At 36.8% G+C, this 19,097-nt stretch overlaps 1 protein-coding gene and 2 pseudogenes across 3 annotated transcripts; 2 read left to right on the top strand and 1 right to left on the bottom strand.

The window, feature by feature from the left end:
* Positions 1-1,690: 1,690 nt before the first annotated feature.
* AT1G37120 lies at positions 1,691-3,886 on the top strand (annotated as a pseudogene; the record flags this gene model as incomplete). Its single annotated transcript has 1 exon — positions 1,691-3,886.
* Positions 3,887-8,988: 5,102 nt separating this feature from the next.
* On the bottom strand, positions 8,989-11,279 carry AT1G37113 (uncharacterized protein; the record flags this gene model as incomplete). The annotated part of the gene is made up of 3 exons (NM_001123950.5): positions 8,989-9,844; positions 10,348-10,931; positions 11,017-11,279. The coding sequence occupies 3 exons, from the start codon at positions 11,277-11,279 to the stop codon at positions 9,447-9,449; spliced, it is 1,245 nt and encodes a 414-aa protein (NP_001117422.4). The 3' UTR covers positions 8,989-9,446.
* Positions 11,280-13,369: 2,090 nt separating this feature from the next.
* On the top strand, positions 13,370-17,440 carry AT1G37110 (annotated as a pseudogene; the record flags this gene model as incomplete). The annotated part of the gene is made up of 1 exon: positions 13,370-17,440.
* Between the last annotated feature and the right edge of the window lie 1,657 nt (positions 17,441-19,097).

Here is a 19,097-nt window from a genome sequence, read left to right as displayed (position 1 = left end):
AAAAAAAAGAATCGACATCAACGAGAACAAAACAAGTGAAAGAAGAGACGAGAAACGTAATGGGCCTTTTAAGTTAATTAAATGTTCTGTTGTTGGTTTAGACAAAACACACACAAGATAGGCCTTAATGGGCCAGAAGAAATTGGCATTAAAAAGAAGAACAAGATAGTGAGTGTTTAGTCCAAATTTTTAAATAATCAAATATATAGAACGATAAATAGATCATGTTAACATAATTGATATTTATAATATTAAGTTCATTTTATATAAACTATGAGATGGTTTCATCCATATATTTTAAAAATGTTCTAATGGTTAATTTTTAGGTTCCTTTACTATGTGTTATTTTAAAATTAATTACTCATAAATCATAAACCAAAATAGTTTTCTGTTTGAAACTTTCTCAATTTAAATTACAATATTTCTATTTTTAATCTCTTATTGACGTATAAATTCACTTCTCTCATAAGTATTAAAAAAAACAAAATTAAATTGTTGGGATAATTGTTGTTTTTGGTGAGTTTGGATAATTGTTTTTTAGTAAAAATAAATAGTGAATAAATATGGTAAACATATTAAATATTGATACTTCATTAATCATTATTTACCAATTCTTATACTGTTATGAATTTTTATTACATTTGATTGGTTGGGCTGTAAGAAATTTTTAAAGCCACTAAAAAAGTTACAACCCCAAAATCGAAACAAACATGCTTTAGCTTTCCTATTTTTTCTCACAGTCCAAATAATATATTTTTAATTATTTTGTCTGTAAGTTCATGTTTTTCTAAAGCACAATTTTATGGTCTTCACAAAGGTCTGTACCTTTTTTTCTCTTTTTTTTTCACTTTATTTTCTCATTTTCTTTAAAAACATTACTATAATTTTTATATATATATTAAATTTAGTTTTATGGATATAAATAATAGGCAAATATCTACTTTATGACATATCTATAACTTACATTGTTTTTAATATATATATATATATATATTAAATTTATTTGTAAATTCTATTATATAACACATAAGTACAATTTACCAATAATATTTTTTGTTTAAAAATACATACAACCATAATCTTATTTCTACAACCAATTTTTATCAAGTAATAATATTAAATTAATAAAACCTACAGCCTAATTTGTACAGCAATAAAATCTACAACTACAGTCATCACACATACAACAAAAATTCTACAGTTACAGACGAACTAATCACACACAAGTGTATGGTTTTATAATATATATTAAACAAAACTCAAAATCCAAACCAAACTACTGTATTTAATTTCTATCATGTGTTTTTAACACAAATCGAAAACCAAGCAAACTATTGTGTTTAATTCTATATGTTTTAATTATTTTTCCAAAAATTGTTGGATGCAAAACTAAGGATTTAAGCTAGTGTTTATTAAAAAGAAAAATTAGAATGAGAAAGGCTTCAAAACTAAAGTTGGGTTGTCGGTTGGAAACAAGAGTTCAAGAGGGTAAATCATAGTTGATAGTACTATTATGAATGTCGCTCTTCCGGGATTGCATTCGCTTACAAATTATTCGACGCATCGTCTTGGTCGAATATGGATAGTTTGAGATGGAGTGGAAGTTTCGGTAACACTAGCTCACATGAGTACTCAAATTATTTTCTGTTGGGTTAAGTTTCGAAATGGAGAGATATTTCTAGTATCTTTCGTCTATGCATCTAACTTCATGGAATGCAATGGCTTAAGTGGAGAGATCAAAACTCGAGTTATTTTCAAAAAGCAGTATCGGCTAGAGCATCAAGAAACTCGATTAAAAGTTTATCAAATGAAGCTGGAAAAGTCTTGACAGAGTTAGAAGACATTAAAATAGAGGTTGTGGAGTATTGTAAAAGAATTATGCAAGCGCAACCTACATGACTAGTGGAGATATCATATGACTACTTATCAGGGTTGGTGAATTTTAAATATTCCCAGACTGCTGCTAAAACCTTAATGCATCCAATTGGTGTTGACGAGATGGCTATCCTGCTCAGTTTTTAATTGCTGCTTGGTCGATCTTGGAAATGATTTTATAATAGCAGTGCAGTCCTTCTTGATCTTTGGATGCATGCCCAAAAGTGTTAAATCAACTATTCTGACTCTTGTTCCCAAAACAGATGGTGCACAAAATATGAAGGAGTTCATACTGATAGCGTGATGCAATCTTCTATATTAAGTGATATATAAGATAATAGCAAACCGGCTTAAAGTTACTTTACAAGAGGCGATGGAACCGAATCAGAGCACCTTTGTGAAGGGGAGGCTCTTACTAGAGAACATATTTTTAGCAACAAAACTAGTCAAGGACTACCACAAGCAATCACTCTCATCTCGTTTAGCAATTAAGCTTGATATCTCTAAAGCGTTTGACATAGAGCAATGGCCGTTTATTGCTGCTAGGCTACGTGTGATGGGTTATCCATAGCTCTTTATACACTAGATAAATATATGCATCTCTACGTCCTCGTTTTGTTTTTTTCTCTAGCTCTTGTGGTATAAGGAAAGGATGCTCTCTTTCACCGTACTTCTATGTTATCATCAACAATGTTTTGTCGACTATGTTAAACAGAGCAGCTGTTATGAAAGAGATTGGTTCTCACCCGTTTTGCAAGGAGATAAAGCTTACACATCTTAGTTTTGCTGATGATATTATGGTCTTCATGGATGGTACTCTTGGTTCTCTCTGCAACATCATGATAGTGGTTGATGAGTATGCCCATATTTCAGTTTTTAACATCAATGTGTCCAAGTCCACAATATTTGATGCGGGTCGAGGGAAGATGACTTTGGAAATAGGGGCCACATCAGTAGGGTTAGTAGTAAGTTCTCTTCCCATTTGGTACCTTGGGCTGCGCTAACCACAAAAGCAATGACGAGACTTGACTACAAACCTCTACTTGACAAGATAAGGTCTCGTTTTTTAATTGGACAAGCAAGCACCTCTCACTTGAGGTTGTCTACAACTTATGAACTCAGTTATATGAAGCATCTTAATTTTCTGGTGTTCAGTCTTCAGGCTTCCAAAAAATGTTTTTAGACATTGAAAGGAGGTGTAGTTCATTCCTCTAGAGTGGATCATCGCTTGATGCAACTAAAGCAAAAGTGTCTTGGGAGGAGGTTTGCTACTCAAAAAAGGAAGGGGGCTTGGGGTTCCGCGTATGATGGAGATGTCTTTGATTTATGCGTTGAGCCTAATATGGAGGTTATATACCATGTCGGGCTCTCTATGGGTGGCATAGATAAGTCATTACCTTCTGCGCCAAGAATCATTTTGGGATATCAAAGCAACGTCCTTAGGGTCTTCGGTTGGACGTAAGCTGCTCAAGCTTTGCCCACAAGCCATTGAGTTTATAAGAATGGAAGTAAAAGATGGAGTTAAGACACGATCCTAGTCGGATACTTGGTTGTCAATGGGGAGTCTTATTGATCGTAGTTGGAGAAAGGGGAACATATGAATTGGGAGTGCACCGAGATGCTACAGTTGCAGAGGTTGTAGCAAGAGGTCACTGGTCAATCCGTCGTGGTCAGAACCAACATATAAGTTTGATTGTGGACCAGATCATAGCTAAAGACCCGTCCGTACACTCGGCTAGTCAAGATCATATTCTATGGTGGTATGCACCAGACACATATGAAGATGAATTCTCAGCTATGATTACACGGAAACAAATTCTTCTTTGTCGTCCAGAGCAACCTTGGGCCTGTACAATTTGGTTTTCATAAGTTGTGTCGCGGTTCGCATTTATAGCTTGGCTTGCCGTAAAAGATTGCATGTCAACATGTGTAAGAGCAAGAGTGTGGGGGAGGGGATCATCCGTGTCTTTTTTTGTAGAGAACCCGAATTTTGATACCGGATCCCGCAAACTGGATCTCTTATGTATTCCGAAGGCCCATCAGTTTCCAAGCCCAAGAAGGATCATGTTGCACAAAGGAGGTGGTCAAATCTTAACATTAATTTGTAGTTTAATTCATGGATTAATGACTATGGTCAAAAGAATAAACTTATCAATGAAGTTTATGAATTGATTGTGAAAGTTATTTTGTGAATTAATTCTATAGTTAATGACCAAATAATGGCATATTGGAAGAAGAAAATAGGCTATTAAAGATAGGTGAAGACTCCAAGAAAAATGGGGCTTTTACATTTTGACCACAAAGCTTAAACTTAAACATTCTTATTTTCTCATTAATACACAAAAGATTTTTTTTTCTATTTTTATGTAAGATCTTTACATAAGGAATACTATACTATTTTCTATGTACAAATTCTTCGTACATTTCTATATACTCTCTTATACTTTTACTAGCTATGCGTATCTGTCTTGTACTTTTGTACTTGAGAGTTTAAGCCCACAAATAATATAAATACTTGAGTGTGTGAATCCGACATCCACATTTTGGCACTGTCTGTGGGGTGGAGGCGACCATATCCCTTTGACACATAAAGCGGACTATGAGAGAGTCCACCATAAGCTAAGGGAATTAAGTTGAAATTCCACCAAACAACCAGTTCGGCTCAAGACATCAATATGGTAATTGAAAAAACGAGGCAGACCCCGTTTACCTCGCAAATTGCAAATTTCCAAGTAAAGATTCTCCTAAGGTCAACCGCCCTACATGTGACCAAAATGACAATCTAGAGAACCACTTAGAGGCATTCAACATAGAGAGCACGAATTTGTTGCAGCAAAAGAAGGAGATTCTCTTTTGAAAATATCCAAAAGCTCGGCAACGACAAATCGGACGATGCATATCTATCTACCTCTTTGCAAGACATTTTTCCGCTGATTTCTGGATACCATCATATTATTCAACATATGCTCATGATGGCCCAAGAGTCAGCTTCAAGGAGCCCAACTTTTCTTTAAACGGAGTTTTCTTAGAAGAGTTATAATCAAACGGATCTATCATGAACAGTGGTTTCGTGGTTCGAGACTTGAGATCCGTTTTGTTTTCTTTAGGAGGTAATGAGATTGCAAATTGTGAAACATTTTCTCGAACATGTTCTAGATCCCTTGATTTGTAAAGTGGTCAAAGAAGAAATAGATTTGGCTCTTGAAAAGCATCTAGCAAACTGTGATTCATCCTTTGGAATAGAAAACGAAACGGATCTCACGTCTCGAACCACGAAACCACTGTTCATGATAGAGAAAGTATAAACGGATCTGCAAGAGCCACAACATATCCGAACTCGTAAAACGCAGATACAAGCCATTACGTGGTGAGGTGGTTTCCAGATGACTCTCAAAGAACCTCGTGATGATAAACCTATCCACGCGTTGCCCCAGGAGTCAGTTTCTCAAGGAGCCCATCCTTGCTTTGGACAGAATTGCCTGTCAACAAAAATCATCAAATCTCTACAACAGGTAGAACATGTACGAAATCGTAAAGTGCAGATTCAAGCCACTTTATGATAAGGTGATTTTCCAGCGACATTCAAAGAACCTCTGGGAGTAAAACCTATCCAGACGTTGCCCTGATAATCAGCTTTCCAAGTAGCCCAAATTTGTTTATTGGAGTTGGATACGGAGAGTTATCATCAAATCTTTGCAACAGATGTAGTCTGTAGAAAATTCCCGAAATGCAGATCCGCCTCTATCAATCAAGCCAATGTCAAGAAGAGTTTTACGGTGGACCAGATATAACCTCAAAGTTAAACTACAACCGCGTTTCCCAAAGAGTCAACTTCCTAAATAACACGACTTTACTTCAAACAAATATGTCTGCTAAGAATTATCGTCAAATCTATGCAACAAATGCAATCCGTACAAAATTCAAAAAACACAGGTCCGTGCATGTCAAACGATCCCACTTCGGGATGAGTCCCGGCGAACTACATGGAACCACAAGACTATCTACATACCGGCGGAAAGCCCCAAGACTTATCTTTCCAACAAAACCAAGCTTGCATCTGGTGATAAGTCTGCGTGGAAATCCTCATTATATACGTGCAATCGCTTCGTTTTGGTGAAATCTAAGTGTTGAGTTTGCTCTTCACAAAACTAGATTTCATCCCTCGAGGATTTTTTCGAGTTCCAACTCTCGGAAAATGTATTCATTTATGTGAAATCTAAGTGTTGAGTCCGCTCTTCACAAGACTAAATATCATCACTCAAAGATTTTTCCAAGTTCCAACTCTTGGAAACATGTATTCATTTCGGTGAAATCTAAGTGTTGAGTTTCTCTTCACAAAACTAGATTTCATCCCCCAAAGATTTTTCCGTGTTCCAACTAATAGAAAAATGTATCTATTCCGGTGAAATCTAAGTGTTGAGTACGCTCTTCACAAGACTAGATATCATCACTCAAAGATTTTTCCAATTTCCAACTCTTAAAAGATGTATTCATTTCGGTGAAATCTAAATGTTGACTTCGCTCTTCACAAAACTAGATTTCATCCCTCAAGGATTTTTCCGTGTTTTTCAATTAAAAATAAATATTTATATCTTACATGTGTATAAATTTGGATCCTTTTTATATAATTTTTAAGGAAATAAGACCTAATTGCTTAAAGAAATCTAAGTAAAAAATAGTGGACCCTATACAAATGCTCCTTTGGCACACTCTCTAAGTCGGCTCTGGAAGAAGAGAAACGGTCAAAGGCATGGGACTCACCCACGTACGATTACACACATGGCTCGTATGATAGAGAAAACGGTTGGAGAACGAGTGATTTCCCTTTGCTACCAAGACTCACTAAGCTTGAGACCCCCTTTTAGAGATTGTTTGCTGTATTTGCTGGACAGCCACTGAGATTCTTCCTGCATGAATTTGTTGTTGTAATAGGCTTGTCCTACGACAAATTTTCTGAGGAGTAAGACCCAAAAGATGATCCAATTTATGTTGATGGAAAGAAGTGTTATTGGAACGAGATAATCTACCTCCATGACTATCCTCCATTAGAAAAAATTAACTCAGTTAAAACAATTATTTTTGCTTCCTCATATTTACGCCCTATAAAATGACCTTAAGGTATTTGTATTTTTAACATGTTTCTATACATCCCGTCTTATTTACTAATATTAGCTTTGGACAAATGCCAGTGGATCCGCTAATAATTACTGATGATAATGTAGACCAAAGTTGAGCACAGTGGGATGATGGGGTGAAAGACATGAAAGTTTCATATATGTTTGAGTTGATAATGAAATCTCATCAATTCAAAAAAGTGAATGGCCAGGAGGTGATGACACATTACCATTCATCTCAATCTCAAAGAAGAAGCTTTCTATTGTTCACAAAAGGCACATTGTCGATTGTAAGAAGAAACAACTGAAAAAGAAATCAAATACAAGTCAACTATGGGTGTAGTCTAAGCTTCCCAAACCAAAGCATTGGTATTCGACTCATACAAAGTCAGAACTCAAGCTACCTGATGATGAGAAGTCCAGTCTCCTCGTTGAACTATAAAACAAGGTGGCAAAGCTATCAAAGCGTGTAATGACTGTGTACAAGTCGAATACCTATGCTTTGATTTGTATTTTACGCTCTAGAAAACACTCTTCTAGATTTGCTGAATGTTCTTCTAGATCAAGGCGAATGCTGCTGCGTGAAGTAAAATACAGAAGCCACGATCTCCACAGACTCCATTGTTTTTTTTGTAGGAATGAATAAAAACTTTGTATTCAATAAAAAAAGGGTTTTCACTTTGAGGTTGATTTTTTGTAATTACATCTCTTGGGCAATGCTTTGATCCTTTTTCTTAATTGGTTGATTTTGTGTACACAAACTTCATTGTTGCTCTCATACATACTCAACATGATTTTCACTAATTCTAAATCACCTACCAAATCCAAACGCTCTCATGTTCTATTTTGCAAGGAAAGAGAGAAAGAAAGTTAAGATGAAGAGAGAGAGAGAGAGAGAAAGAGAGAGAGAGAGAGAGAGAGAGAGAGAGAGAGAGAGAGAGAGAGAGAAGCCGACGAAGAAGGGAAAAAGTGTATGTAATCTTATCGATCAGATATTAACTACCACTTCCATCCAACGACTCATCATATGCCAACATATTTGTTCTTTTTTAACTCACAACAAACTAAACTCAAACGCTGGTTATCTTCCTTCCTTATTATTCAGTGGCAAATTGGTCACAATTTCACTCAAAGAGTTGGAAAAGTGTCCTCTTCCTCAGACGTGTCCCAAACATATAAACTTTCCTTTAAGTGCCTCTTTGTGCAACTCACCCTTATTAAAATGAAATGATAAACAATTACACACCAACACATTATAGACACAAAAGACCTAAAGTATCTACACTCATGACATGAGCAACTCACTCGGAACAGAGTCATATATATGAAAACCTAATGGCAAAGAAAAAGCAAATTTGGCTAACCAGTATGCGAGACAGTTAGTCTGTCGACACATGATCCATTCAGACTATCAAATTCTTTGATATGAAGTCATGACATAAGCATACCGAGAATGACATCGAATGAGAATCACAAAGGTTATGGTTGGCAAGGAACATTACACTCCAAAAAAACATGTGATATTCCAACATATGTTTCCAATAATCGTATTTTGTTGAAACTATCTAACCGATATCCTCTAAAATTGCATTAAATATTTTGTTTATTGAAAATTTATTGCAAATTTCCAATTAATTTTGATAATGGTAAATTTATCACAAACGTAGTAGGAATATTGTTGGAATTTGCCAACAAATATGATATTTTTGAAAATTAGCAATAATTTTTAGGTTGTTGGAAATTATTAACAAAATATTTGTTAGACTAATTCTAACAATTTGATGACAAAATATTTGTTGAAAAGTGGAAAAAAACAAAAAATAAACAAAAACAGGGAAAATTTAGTTAGCATATATATGTACATATCAAAAAAAATAAAAAAAAATAATACACAAATCAAAAAGAAAATGGAATAGAAGAAAAGGAAAAAAAAAAGAAGGAAAATATTCTAAGTTAAATATGATTCATCGTCTTCTCCTTTTATCTTTTTTTTTTTTTTATGTGAAGCTTTACTTTCTCTAAATCAGAGGAAAAATTGAAAACTGTTTTCAACGACAATACCAAAAAACAAAAATCGTGAGTGGATGGATAATTATACAGATGAAGGTACCAGAAAATTAACAAAGGAATATAAAGAGGTCTTGTTGACTTTATGTGTTTTGCTGCAAATGATGAGATTCCATTGGAGTGTGGTAAGATGTATTGTCCTAGACAAGATTATCAATACTTCTTGTGCTAATTCACATTCAGAGTTAAGTCGTCCTTGGAATTTGGAAACCATCTTGTCAATGACCATGGGAAGGTAGCTCTTAGGTTGAGTAGATGTTCGGTAAGCCAAGCGTGCATCTCGTAGATTTTGTCTCGCCATTTTGATGGAGGAATTTCGTCAAGAGAGAAACCATTATGTGGTTCGGCATTAAATCTTGGATTCCAATCTAGCGGAGGCTTACGAGATTCTTACCTTTCTTCATAGATTCTGCCATCATCGCTCTCCATGTCCTTTTCTTCTACAGTTGGTTCGGCCATCATGAAATGCGGGATTAAGACCTCTTCGGCTGGTTCATCCTTTATATTTTCAGACATTGTTGTCGTGGTTTGCCGCTTAGGATTTCTTTCTTGATAAGCAACCTTCTCAAGGAAAGTAGTGATTGGGTTGGCATGTTCCACCATAAATTGTTTGTCATTTCTTTCGGGTGGAGTTTGAGGCTTTGAGGTGCTTGGGATATGTTCTTTTTCTTTGCCCGTTGATTGCTTCCTTTTTATGGCTTGTCTTTCTATAGCAACCCTTTTTGGTAAAAAGGAGGATGAACCAAAAATACTTGGATCTTGAGAAAAAGATAAAGGTTGTGTTTGAACTGCATAAGGCGAAGTATAAATGGGGTAAAGTGTGAAAAGATCATATTGTATTGGCTGGTTTTTTGGCTAGTTTTGTATGGAATTTAACTGGGCTCTTAGGGATTTTAGTTCTGATTCTTTTTGGGACATGAGGGGTGAATTTATGAAAACTGTATTGGCTAGATGAAGGAGTTCTTTGTGTAGAGAGGAAATTTGTTTGGTAATGTCTTTGATATAAAGGTCTATGATGGATACCTTTTTATTAATTTGGCTCAAGAGATAGTTCCGGCTGCTGCGTTCTCTCATTGCCAATTTAGTGTTGTTTCTGCTATTCTAACTTGTTTTATCGACCCATCTAGATTTTTTTGTGTTCGGATTTCTTATCTTCCATGAGTGTTTGATATTGTTTTCTTCAAAGTCTTGTGATGGGAATGATGGTCCTAAACTTGGTGGGGGACCAAACATGTAGCTCAACCGGATATCTTATATATCTGGGGTTGTGGGAGTCGAGTTGCTTGGATACCAGACATAATATTCAAAATTTCTTCCGCTTGGTTCTCTGAGTAAACCGTCTGCGGGTCTCCGGACTCATATCGTTCTTTGAGAATTTGCTGGGAAGATTTTTTTTTTCTTCGTCTTGGTGTTTCGTCTTCGTCAGAACTATTCATTAAGCATTTTTCACAATCACAAATATCGAAGAATTTGTGACCTGTCTCATAAGCGAACGAGTAGACGGGATCTCCGAGTGAATAAAAAAATTCTATTGGAATGCCGGGTAGATGCTTTGCTAACTCCTTTTGTTCTTTTTGGTTGTTATCAATTGGAGAGATTGTATTGATTTCCGTATAGAAAGCTGCAGGTCTTGGCTTTTCTTCTTGTTGTTTAAAAGCAATTTCCATCGCTCCATCTTTTCTTCTATGAATAGAGGAATCCATTGATTGAATTAGGGTACTTCTATCATGGAGTTTTTCGTAATTTGTCACCCATGACTCTGGAAATAGTTTGACCAGTTCATCTCTAGGTATTTGTCTTAGGATGTGGACGCATGATGGACTGTGTTGTGACTCCAGTTGGACAAGTAGGGCATCTTCTGTGTCTCTTGGTAGACTTAGATCCATAACATGATTTTGGACTCGATACGCCACCTCGTGGTGAAGTGTTGTTGCATAAGTATTTCCAATTTGTGGGGCACCCGTGATTTGTATGTTGATTTGCATGTTCTGATATTTCTGGGGATCTTCTAGTACCACAATAAAGTTTGGAAATAATGTAAAAAATATTGTTCCAGCGTTTAAGGTTGTTTGGATTGTTGCGATGCATGCATGTTGATATTCTTTGTATCTGGTGTCGAGAAGGGCGACCCTTGCCACAACACGTAGACCTTTCCGTCCATGAAGAGTTAGTGCTAGTCGTATTGCTCCATAGTAAAGATGGGTGTAACCATGGACTCTCCATTGATGCAACATTCCTTCATTGAGTCGGAGGGGAATCATTTGTTCTGTCTTAATTGCCGGATTAAGATGTTGTTCTAGTTGAGAGGCTAGAAGAATTTCTTTTGCCGCATGTTTCTTAGGACCGAATCCATGCCTTATGAATTTTGGGAAAGTGGAGTTTGGTTTTGTGAAGGCTTTGTAGGGCTTGAGTAAAGGGAGTTGGGTAATAGGGACTTTGCTCTCACATATTCTACTTCACATAGATAATTTACGTTACTAGCATTGGATTTTCTGAAAGAAGAGGATGATATAAAAGAAGATGTACTTTCCATAGTGTATGTGGAAGTCAGAAACCATAACAAAATACTTTGCTTCTTATCTCTCTTGAAGTAATAACAAACCTTGAATTGTTTTTCTTATTATAAATAAGTGCTAAGATTAAGAAATTAATCAAGAGGTACTTAGCTACGCAAACTAAGGCAAAACACTTATCAACCTTAAAAGTCTCAAGGTACTTCGAGCTCTAAGACCTCATTGATTTCTTTTTTTATGTTCTCTTTTTCTTGCTAAAACGGATTTCTGATGTAGAGGATCCATTAATATGGCAACCATAGAGCATACTTTCCATAATAGCATATGGTAGAAAACAGTTATAAGATGTATCACGACTTGAGAAGTTAAGAGCCAAAGTTTAGACTGCCATAGCTCTGATACCAAAATTACAAACACATAGTAGGTACAATCATGAAGGAGGTTTTATAAGATCGAGATATATAAACTAGTATATGAAAGGGATGAAGTGTTTATGGAAGAGATTAGAGTGGGATAAGTATTTTTACAAGAGAAAGCTTTTATTATACAAGAACACTCTCAAGAGAATACAAAGGACTCTTAGGATTTTAGACACTCACGCTTGTGTTCAACTCTCTTCACCAAGCTTGGTATCTATAGTAAATGGCTTAAGGAATATTACAAAGCATATTCCTTTCACACATATTTACACACATACTACACACTATACATCAAGTCTTCACACCACATATTTTACATCATATCTTCACACCACACATTTCACATCAATGTTTTATTTCACATCAATACTTCATTTCATACTTTCACTTCATGTCTTTATTTATATTACATCAATTCTTCATTTCACTTCATACTTTATTTAAATTACAAACAAATAGTAGGTACAACCACGTAGGATGTTTTATAGGATCGAGATATATAAACTACTATATGAAAGGGATTAAGTGTTTATGAAAGAGTCTAGAGTGAGATAAGTATTTTTATAAGAGAGAGCTTTTATTATACAAGAACACTCTCAAGAGAATACAATGGAATCTTAGGATTTTAGACACTCAAACTTGTGTTCAACTCTCTTCACCTAGCTTACTATTTATAGTAAATAGCTTAAGGAATATTACAAAGCAATTCTTTTCACACATACTTACACACATACCACACACTTTACATCAAGTCTTCACACCATATATTTTACATCATATCTTCACACCACACATTTCACATCAATGCTATATTTCACATCAATACTTCATTTCATACTTTCACTTCATCTCTGTTATGATTATGATCCAATTCCGGTTTAATGTTGGTCTAGTGATATTCGGTTTAGCAGCAGATTGGAGTTGGTTATTGAAGCGGTTAGCTTTGGTTTACAGAAGAAGGAAGTTTGATTGGAAGACTCTCATTCAGAAAGAGGCTTCGAGACTCGAAGTCAAACACATATAAATAGAAGTCTGTTATCTTCTTCTTCTTCATTCCGTTAGAAAAGTGTTGACGATCTCTCTTAAACCCAGAAAATTAGGGTTCTTAGTTGATCTTGTATTGAGCTCAGAGAAGCTTGTAAACATCTCATATAGTGGATTGCCGGATCTATCTGGCCCCAGACGTAGATCTAATCACACCGATTAGATTGAACTAGGTAACAAATTCTTGTGTGTTGTTCTCTGTTTCTTCTTTGATTCACACAAACAAACTTCAATTGAGAGTTTGAGAGCAAACAGAGTGAGGCTCGTGTTCGTATTGGGATCTGTTTTACAACAAGTGGTATCAGAGCGAGGCTTACTCGTTTCTTGATTCTGATCGATGGCGACGACTACAACTAGAGTTGAGATAAAGGTGTTTAATGGCGATCGAGATTTCTCGCTATGGAAGATCCGTATCCAAGCACAACTTGGTGTTTTGGGATTAAAAGATACTCTCACTGATTTCTCTTTAACGAAGACAGTTCCGCTTACCAAAAGTGAAGCAAAACAAGAATCAGGTGATGGAGAATCTTCAGGTACTAAAGAAGTACCAGATCCTGTGAAGATCGAACAATCGGAACAAGCAAAGAACATCATCATCAATCATATCTCTGATGTAGTACTATTGAAGGTAAATCATTATGCTACAACTGCAGATCTCTGGGCTACTCTGAACAAGAAGTACATGGAGACTTCATTACCTAATCGGATTTACACGCAATTGAAATTGTACTCGTTCAAGATGGTTAGCACGATGACTATTGATCAGAACGTTGATGAGTTCTTGAGGATTGTGGCTGAATTAGGCAGCTTAGAGATTCAAGTGGATGAGGAAGTTCAAGCCATATTGATCTTGAATTCGTTACCAGCGAGTCATATTCAGCTTAAACACACGCTGAAATATGGAAACAAGACTCTTACGGTTCAAGATGTTACATCCTCGGCTAAGTCTCTGGAAAGAGAGCTGGCAGAAGCAGTTGACTTAGACAAAGGACAAGCAGCTGTGTTGTATACTACAGAGAGGGGAAGACCTCTTGTGAGAAACAATCAGAAAGGAGGTCAAGGTAAAGGGCGTAGTCGCTCTAACTCAAAAACAAAGGTGCCTTGCTGGTATTGCAAGAAAGAAGGACATGTGAAAAAAGACTGTTACTCTCGCAAGAAAAAGATGGAATCAGAAGGTCAGGGTGAGGCTGGTGTTATCACAGAGAAGCTAGTGTTTTCTGAAGCATTGAGTGTCAATGAACAGATGGTAAAAGATTTGTGGATACTTGACTCTGGATGCACTTCACATATGACTTCAAGGCGAGACTGGTTCATTAGTTTCCAAGAAAAAGGAAACACTACAATCCTTCTTGGTGATGACCATTCTGTGGAATCTCAGGGTCAAGGAACAATCAGGATAGATACACATGGGGGTACTATCAAAATCCTAGAGAATGTGAAATATGTCCCTCACCTCAGAAGGAATTTAATTTCCACAGGCACTCTTGACAAGCTAGGGTACAGACATGAAGGTGGTGAAGGGAAGGTCAGATATTTCAAGAATAATAAGACAGCTCTGCGTGGAAGTCTGTCAAATGGATTGTATGTTCTGGATGGAAGCACAGTAATGTCAGAACTGTGTAATGCTGAGACTGATAAGGTGAAAACTGCCCTGTGGCATAGCAGACTTGGACATATGAGTATGAATAACCTGAAAGTGTTAGCAGGAAAAGGACTTATTGACAGAAAAGAAATAAATGAGTTGGAGTTTTGCGAACATTGTGTTATGGGAAAGTCCAAGAAGGTCAGTTTTAATGTGGGGAAGCATACATCAGAGGATGCACTGAGCTATGTGCATGCGGATCTCTGGGGCTCTCCAAATGTAACCCCATCGATCTCAGGGAAACAATATTTCTTGTCCATCATCGATGATAAAACAAGAAAGGTATGGCTGTATTTCCTTAAGTCTAAAGATGAGACTTTTGATAAGTTTTGTGAGTGGAAAAGCCTAGTTGAGAATCAGGTTAACAAGAAAGTGAAGTGTCTGAGAACAGACAATGGTTTAGAGTTCTGTAACTCTAGGTTTGATTCTTACTGTAAAGAACATGGCATTGAGAGACACAGGACCTGCACATACACTCCTCAGCAAAATGGAGTAGCAGAAAGAATGAATAGGACTATTATGGAAAAAGTAAGGTGTTTGTTGAATAAGTCAGGAGTAGAAGAGGTCTTCTGGGCTGAAGCAGCTGCCACTGCAGCATACTTGATAAATAGATCTCCTGCCTCTGCTATTAACCACAATGTACCAGAAGAGATGTGGCTTAATAGGAAACCCGGTTACAAGCACCTCAGGAAATTTGGATCCATTGCCTATGTACATCAGGATCAGGGAAAATTGAAACCAAGAGCTCTAAAAGGTTTCTTCCTGGGATATCCTGCAGGAACCAAAGGCTACAAGGTTTGGTTACTTGAAGAAGAAAAATGTGTCATCAGCAGAAATGTTGTGTTTCAGGAATCAGTGGTCTACAGAGACCTTAAAGTAAAAGAAGATGACACTGACAATCTGAATCAGAAAGAGACTACATCGTCAGAAGTTGAGCAGAATAAGTTTGCAGAGGCTAGCGGGTCAGGTGGAGTTATTCAACTTCAGAGTGACAGTGAGCCGATTACAGAAGGTGAACAGAGTTCTGATTCAGAAGAAGAGGTGGAGTACTCTGAGAAAACGCAGGAGACTCCCAAAAGGACAGGACTGACTACATATAAGCTTGCAAGGGATAGAGTCAGGAGAAATATCAACCCTCCGACTAGATTCACAGAAGAAAGCAGTGTGACATTTGCATTGGTTGTTGTGGAAAACTGCATTGTACAGGAACCACAAAGTTATCAAGAAGCTATGGAGAGTCAGGACTGTGAAAAATGGGACATGGCTACACATGATGAAATGGATTCATTAATGAAAAATGGAACCTGGGATCTTGTGGACAAGCCTAAAGACAGAAAGATTATTGGATGCAGGTGGCTGTTTAAATTGAAGTCTGGAATTCCTGGTGTGGAACCAACAAGGTTTAAGGCACGTTTGGTAGCCAAAGGCTATACTCAAAGAGAAGGAGTGGACTATCAGGAGATATTTGCACCTGTGGTTAAACATGTTTCGATAAGAATTCTAATGTCTTTGGTGGTTGATAAGGACTTAGAACTCGAACAAATGGATGTTAAGACGACGTTCTTGCATGGTGACTTGGAAGAAGAGTTGTACATGGAGCAACCTGAAGGCTTTGTGTCAGATTCAAGTGAGAATAAAGTTTGCAGGCTCAAGAAATCCTTGTACGGATTAAAGCAATCTCCTCGGCAGTGGAACAAGAGATTTGATCGTTTTATGTCAAGTCAACAGTTCATCAGGAGTGAACATGATGCATGCGTCTATGTCAAGCATGTAAGTGAACATGATTTCATCTACTTACTGCTTTATGTTGATGATATGCTTATTGCTGGAGCTAGCAAGGCTGAGATTAACAGGGTTAAAGAACAGTTAAGTACTGAGTTTGAAATGAAGGATATGGGAGGTGCTAGTCGGATTCTTGGTATTGACATTTACAGAGACAGAAAAGGTGGAGTTTTGAAGCTGTCTCAGGAAATCTACATTAGAAAGGTACTGGACAGATTTAATATGAGTGGAGCTAAAATGACTAACGCACCAGTTGGTGCTCATTTCAAGTTAGCTGCAGTAAGGGAGGAAGATGAGTGTGTTGACACTGATGTAGTCCCATACTCAAGTGCAGTGGGGAGTATCATGTACGCGATGCTTGGTACTCGTCCTGATTTAGCTTATGCTATTTGTCTGATCAGCAGATACATGAGCAAACCTGGTAGTATGCACTGGGAAGCAGTTAAATGGGTTATGAGGTATTTGAAGGGAGCTCAAGACCTGAACTTGGTCTTTACAAAAGAAAAAGACTTCACTGTAACAGGATACTGTGATTCTAATTATGCAGCAGACCTAGACAGAAGGAGATCCATAAGTGGATATGTTTTCACTATTGGTGGCAATACAGTGAGCTGGAAGGCGAGTCTGCAGCCGGTGGTAGCTATGTCTACTACAGAAGCAGAGTACATTGCACTAGCGGAAGCTGCTAAAGAAGCAATGTGGATTAAAGGACTGTTACAAGACATGGGAATGCAGCAGGATAAGGTAAAAATCTGGTGTGATTCACAGTCTGCAATTTGTTTGTCTAAGAACAGTGTTTATCACGAACGGACTAAGCACATAGATGTGAGGTTCAATTACATCAGAGATGTTGTAGAGTCTGGTGATGTGGATGTGTTGAAGATTCACACGTCGAGAAATCCTGTAGATGCATTAACCAAGTGCATTCCTGTGAACAAGTTCAAGTCAGCTTTAGGTGTTCTGAAGCTGATGAAGTGGGACTGAGTTTGCTCAGCTCAAGCCAGAGGTAAAGTCCAAGTAAGTGCAGTTCATGATATTGAGATGGGAATGGGATCAAGGTGGAGATTGTTATGATTATGATCCAATTCGGGTTTAATGTTGGTCTGGTGATATTTGGTTTAGCAGCAGATTGGAGTTGGTTATTGAAGCGGTTAGCTTTGGTTTACAGAAGAAGGAAGTTTGATTGGAAGACTCTCATTCAGAAAGAGGCTTCGAGACTCGAAGTCAAACACATATAAATAGAAGTCTGTTATCTTCTTCTTCTTCATTCCGTTAGAAAGTTGTTGACAATTTCTCTTAAACCCAGAAAATTAGGGTTCTTTGTTGATCTTGTATTGAGCTCAGAGAAGCTTGTAAAGATCTCATATAGTAGATTGCCGGATCTATCTGGCCCTTGACGTAGATCTATCACATCGATTAGATTGAACTGGGTAACAAATTCTTGTGTGTTGTTCTCTGTTTTTCGTTCTCTGTTTCTTCTTTGATTCACACAAACAAACTTCAATTGAGAGATTGAGAGCAAACAGAGTGAGGCTCGTGTTCGTATTGGGATCTGTTTTACAACAATCTCTTTATATATTTTACATCAATTCTTCATTTCACTTCATACTTTATTTAAATTACAAACACATAGTACAACCACGTATGATGTTTTATAGGATCAAAATATATAAATTAGTATATGAAAGAGATTAAGTGTTTATGGAAGAGACTAGAGTGGGATAAATATTTTTATAAGACAAAGCTTTTATTATACAAGAACACTCTCAAGAGAATACAAAGGACTCTTAGGATTTTAGACACTCAAGCTTTTGTTCAACTCTCTTCACCAAACTTGGTATTTATAGTAAATAGCTTAAAAAATATTACAAAGCATATTCCTTTCACACATATCTACCCACACACTACACACTTTAAATCAAATCTTCATACCACATATTTTACATCATATCTTCACACAACACATTTCACATCAATGCTTTATTTCACATTAATACTTCACTTCATACTTACATTTCATGTCTTTATTTATTTCATATCAATTCTGCATTACACATCATAATTTGTTTATCCATGTTTCCAAAAGAGAGGTAATGTCCACCATAGTCGTTGTCGTCTTCTTCACTGTCAGAGGCTTCAACCGTCACATAGATGTTTTGTCCGAGATGCATTTTTTGAATTTGTACCTTTTTCCATTGACTTTGTAGATAGGATGATGTGGATGAGAGTGTGGCCACGCTTATTGATCATGAAAGCCTGCTAGTACTTTTTGTATTTTGTCCTCAACTCCTAATGGAAACACGTCTCTATTATGCCAATGTGCCGTATATGGACAAAAAAGCTTTATGTCAAGGTGTGACACATCTAACCCATTCAATGCTGCTATAACTTCTGCTCTTTGGTGAAAGTCGTTTTCGCTAATGTCATCATTATTGTAACTAGTCGTGACATGTGCTTCATATATCTTCTTTATTGTGACTCCATTCTTTTCTTGGTTTTGGATTGTAGTATCTTGAAAGTGACTAGGATGATCAGCTCTGGTTGTGCACGAATCTGTTCTTGCCACCACGTCACATTGTTAAACAATGTCAGCCACTTGTATAGTAGCATGTAATGAGGACTTCTTCTGGTCAAGATGCAC

The sequence above is a fragment of the Arabidopsis thaliana genome, assembly GCF_000001735.4.
Source record: "Arabidopsis thaliana chromosome 1 sequence".
Classification (NCBI taxonomy): domain Eukaryota; kingdom Viridiplantae; phylum Streptophyta; class Magnoliopsida; order Brassicales; family Brassicaceae; genus Arabidopsis; species Arabidopsis thaliana.
The sequence above is the reverse complement of the archived record's forward strand: the minus strand, read 5'-3'. Positions and strand labels throughout refer to the sequence as shown.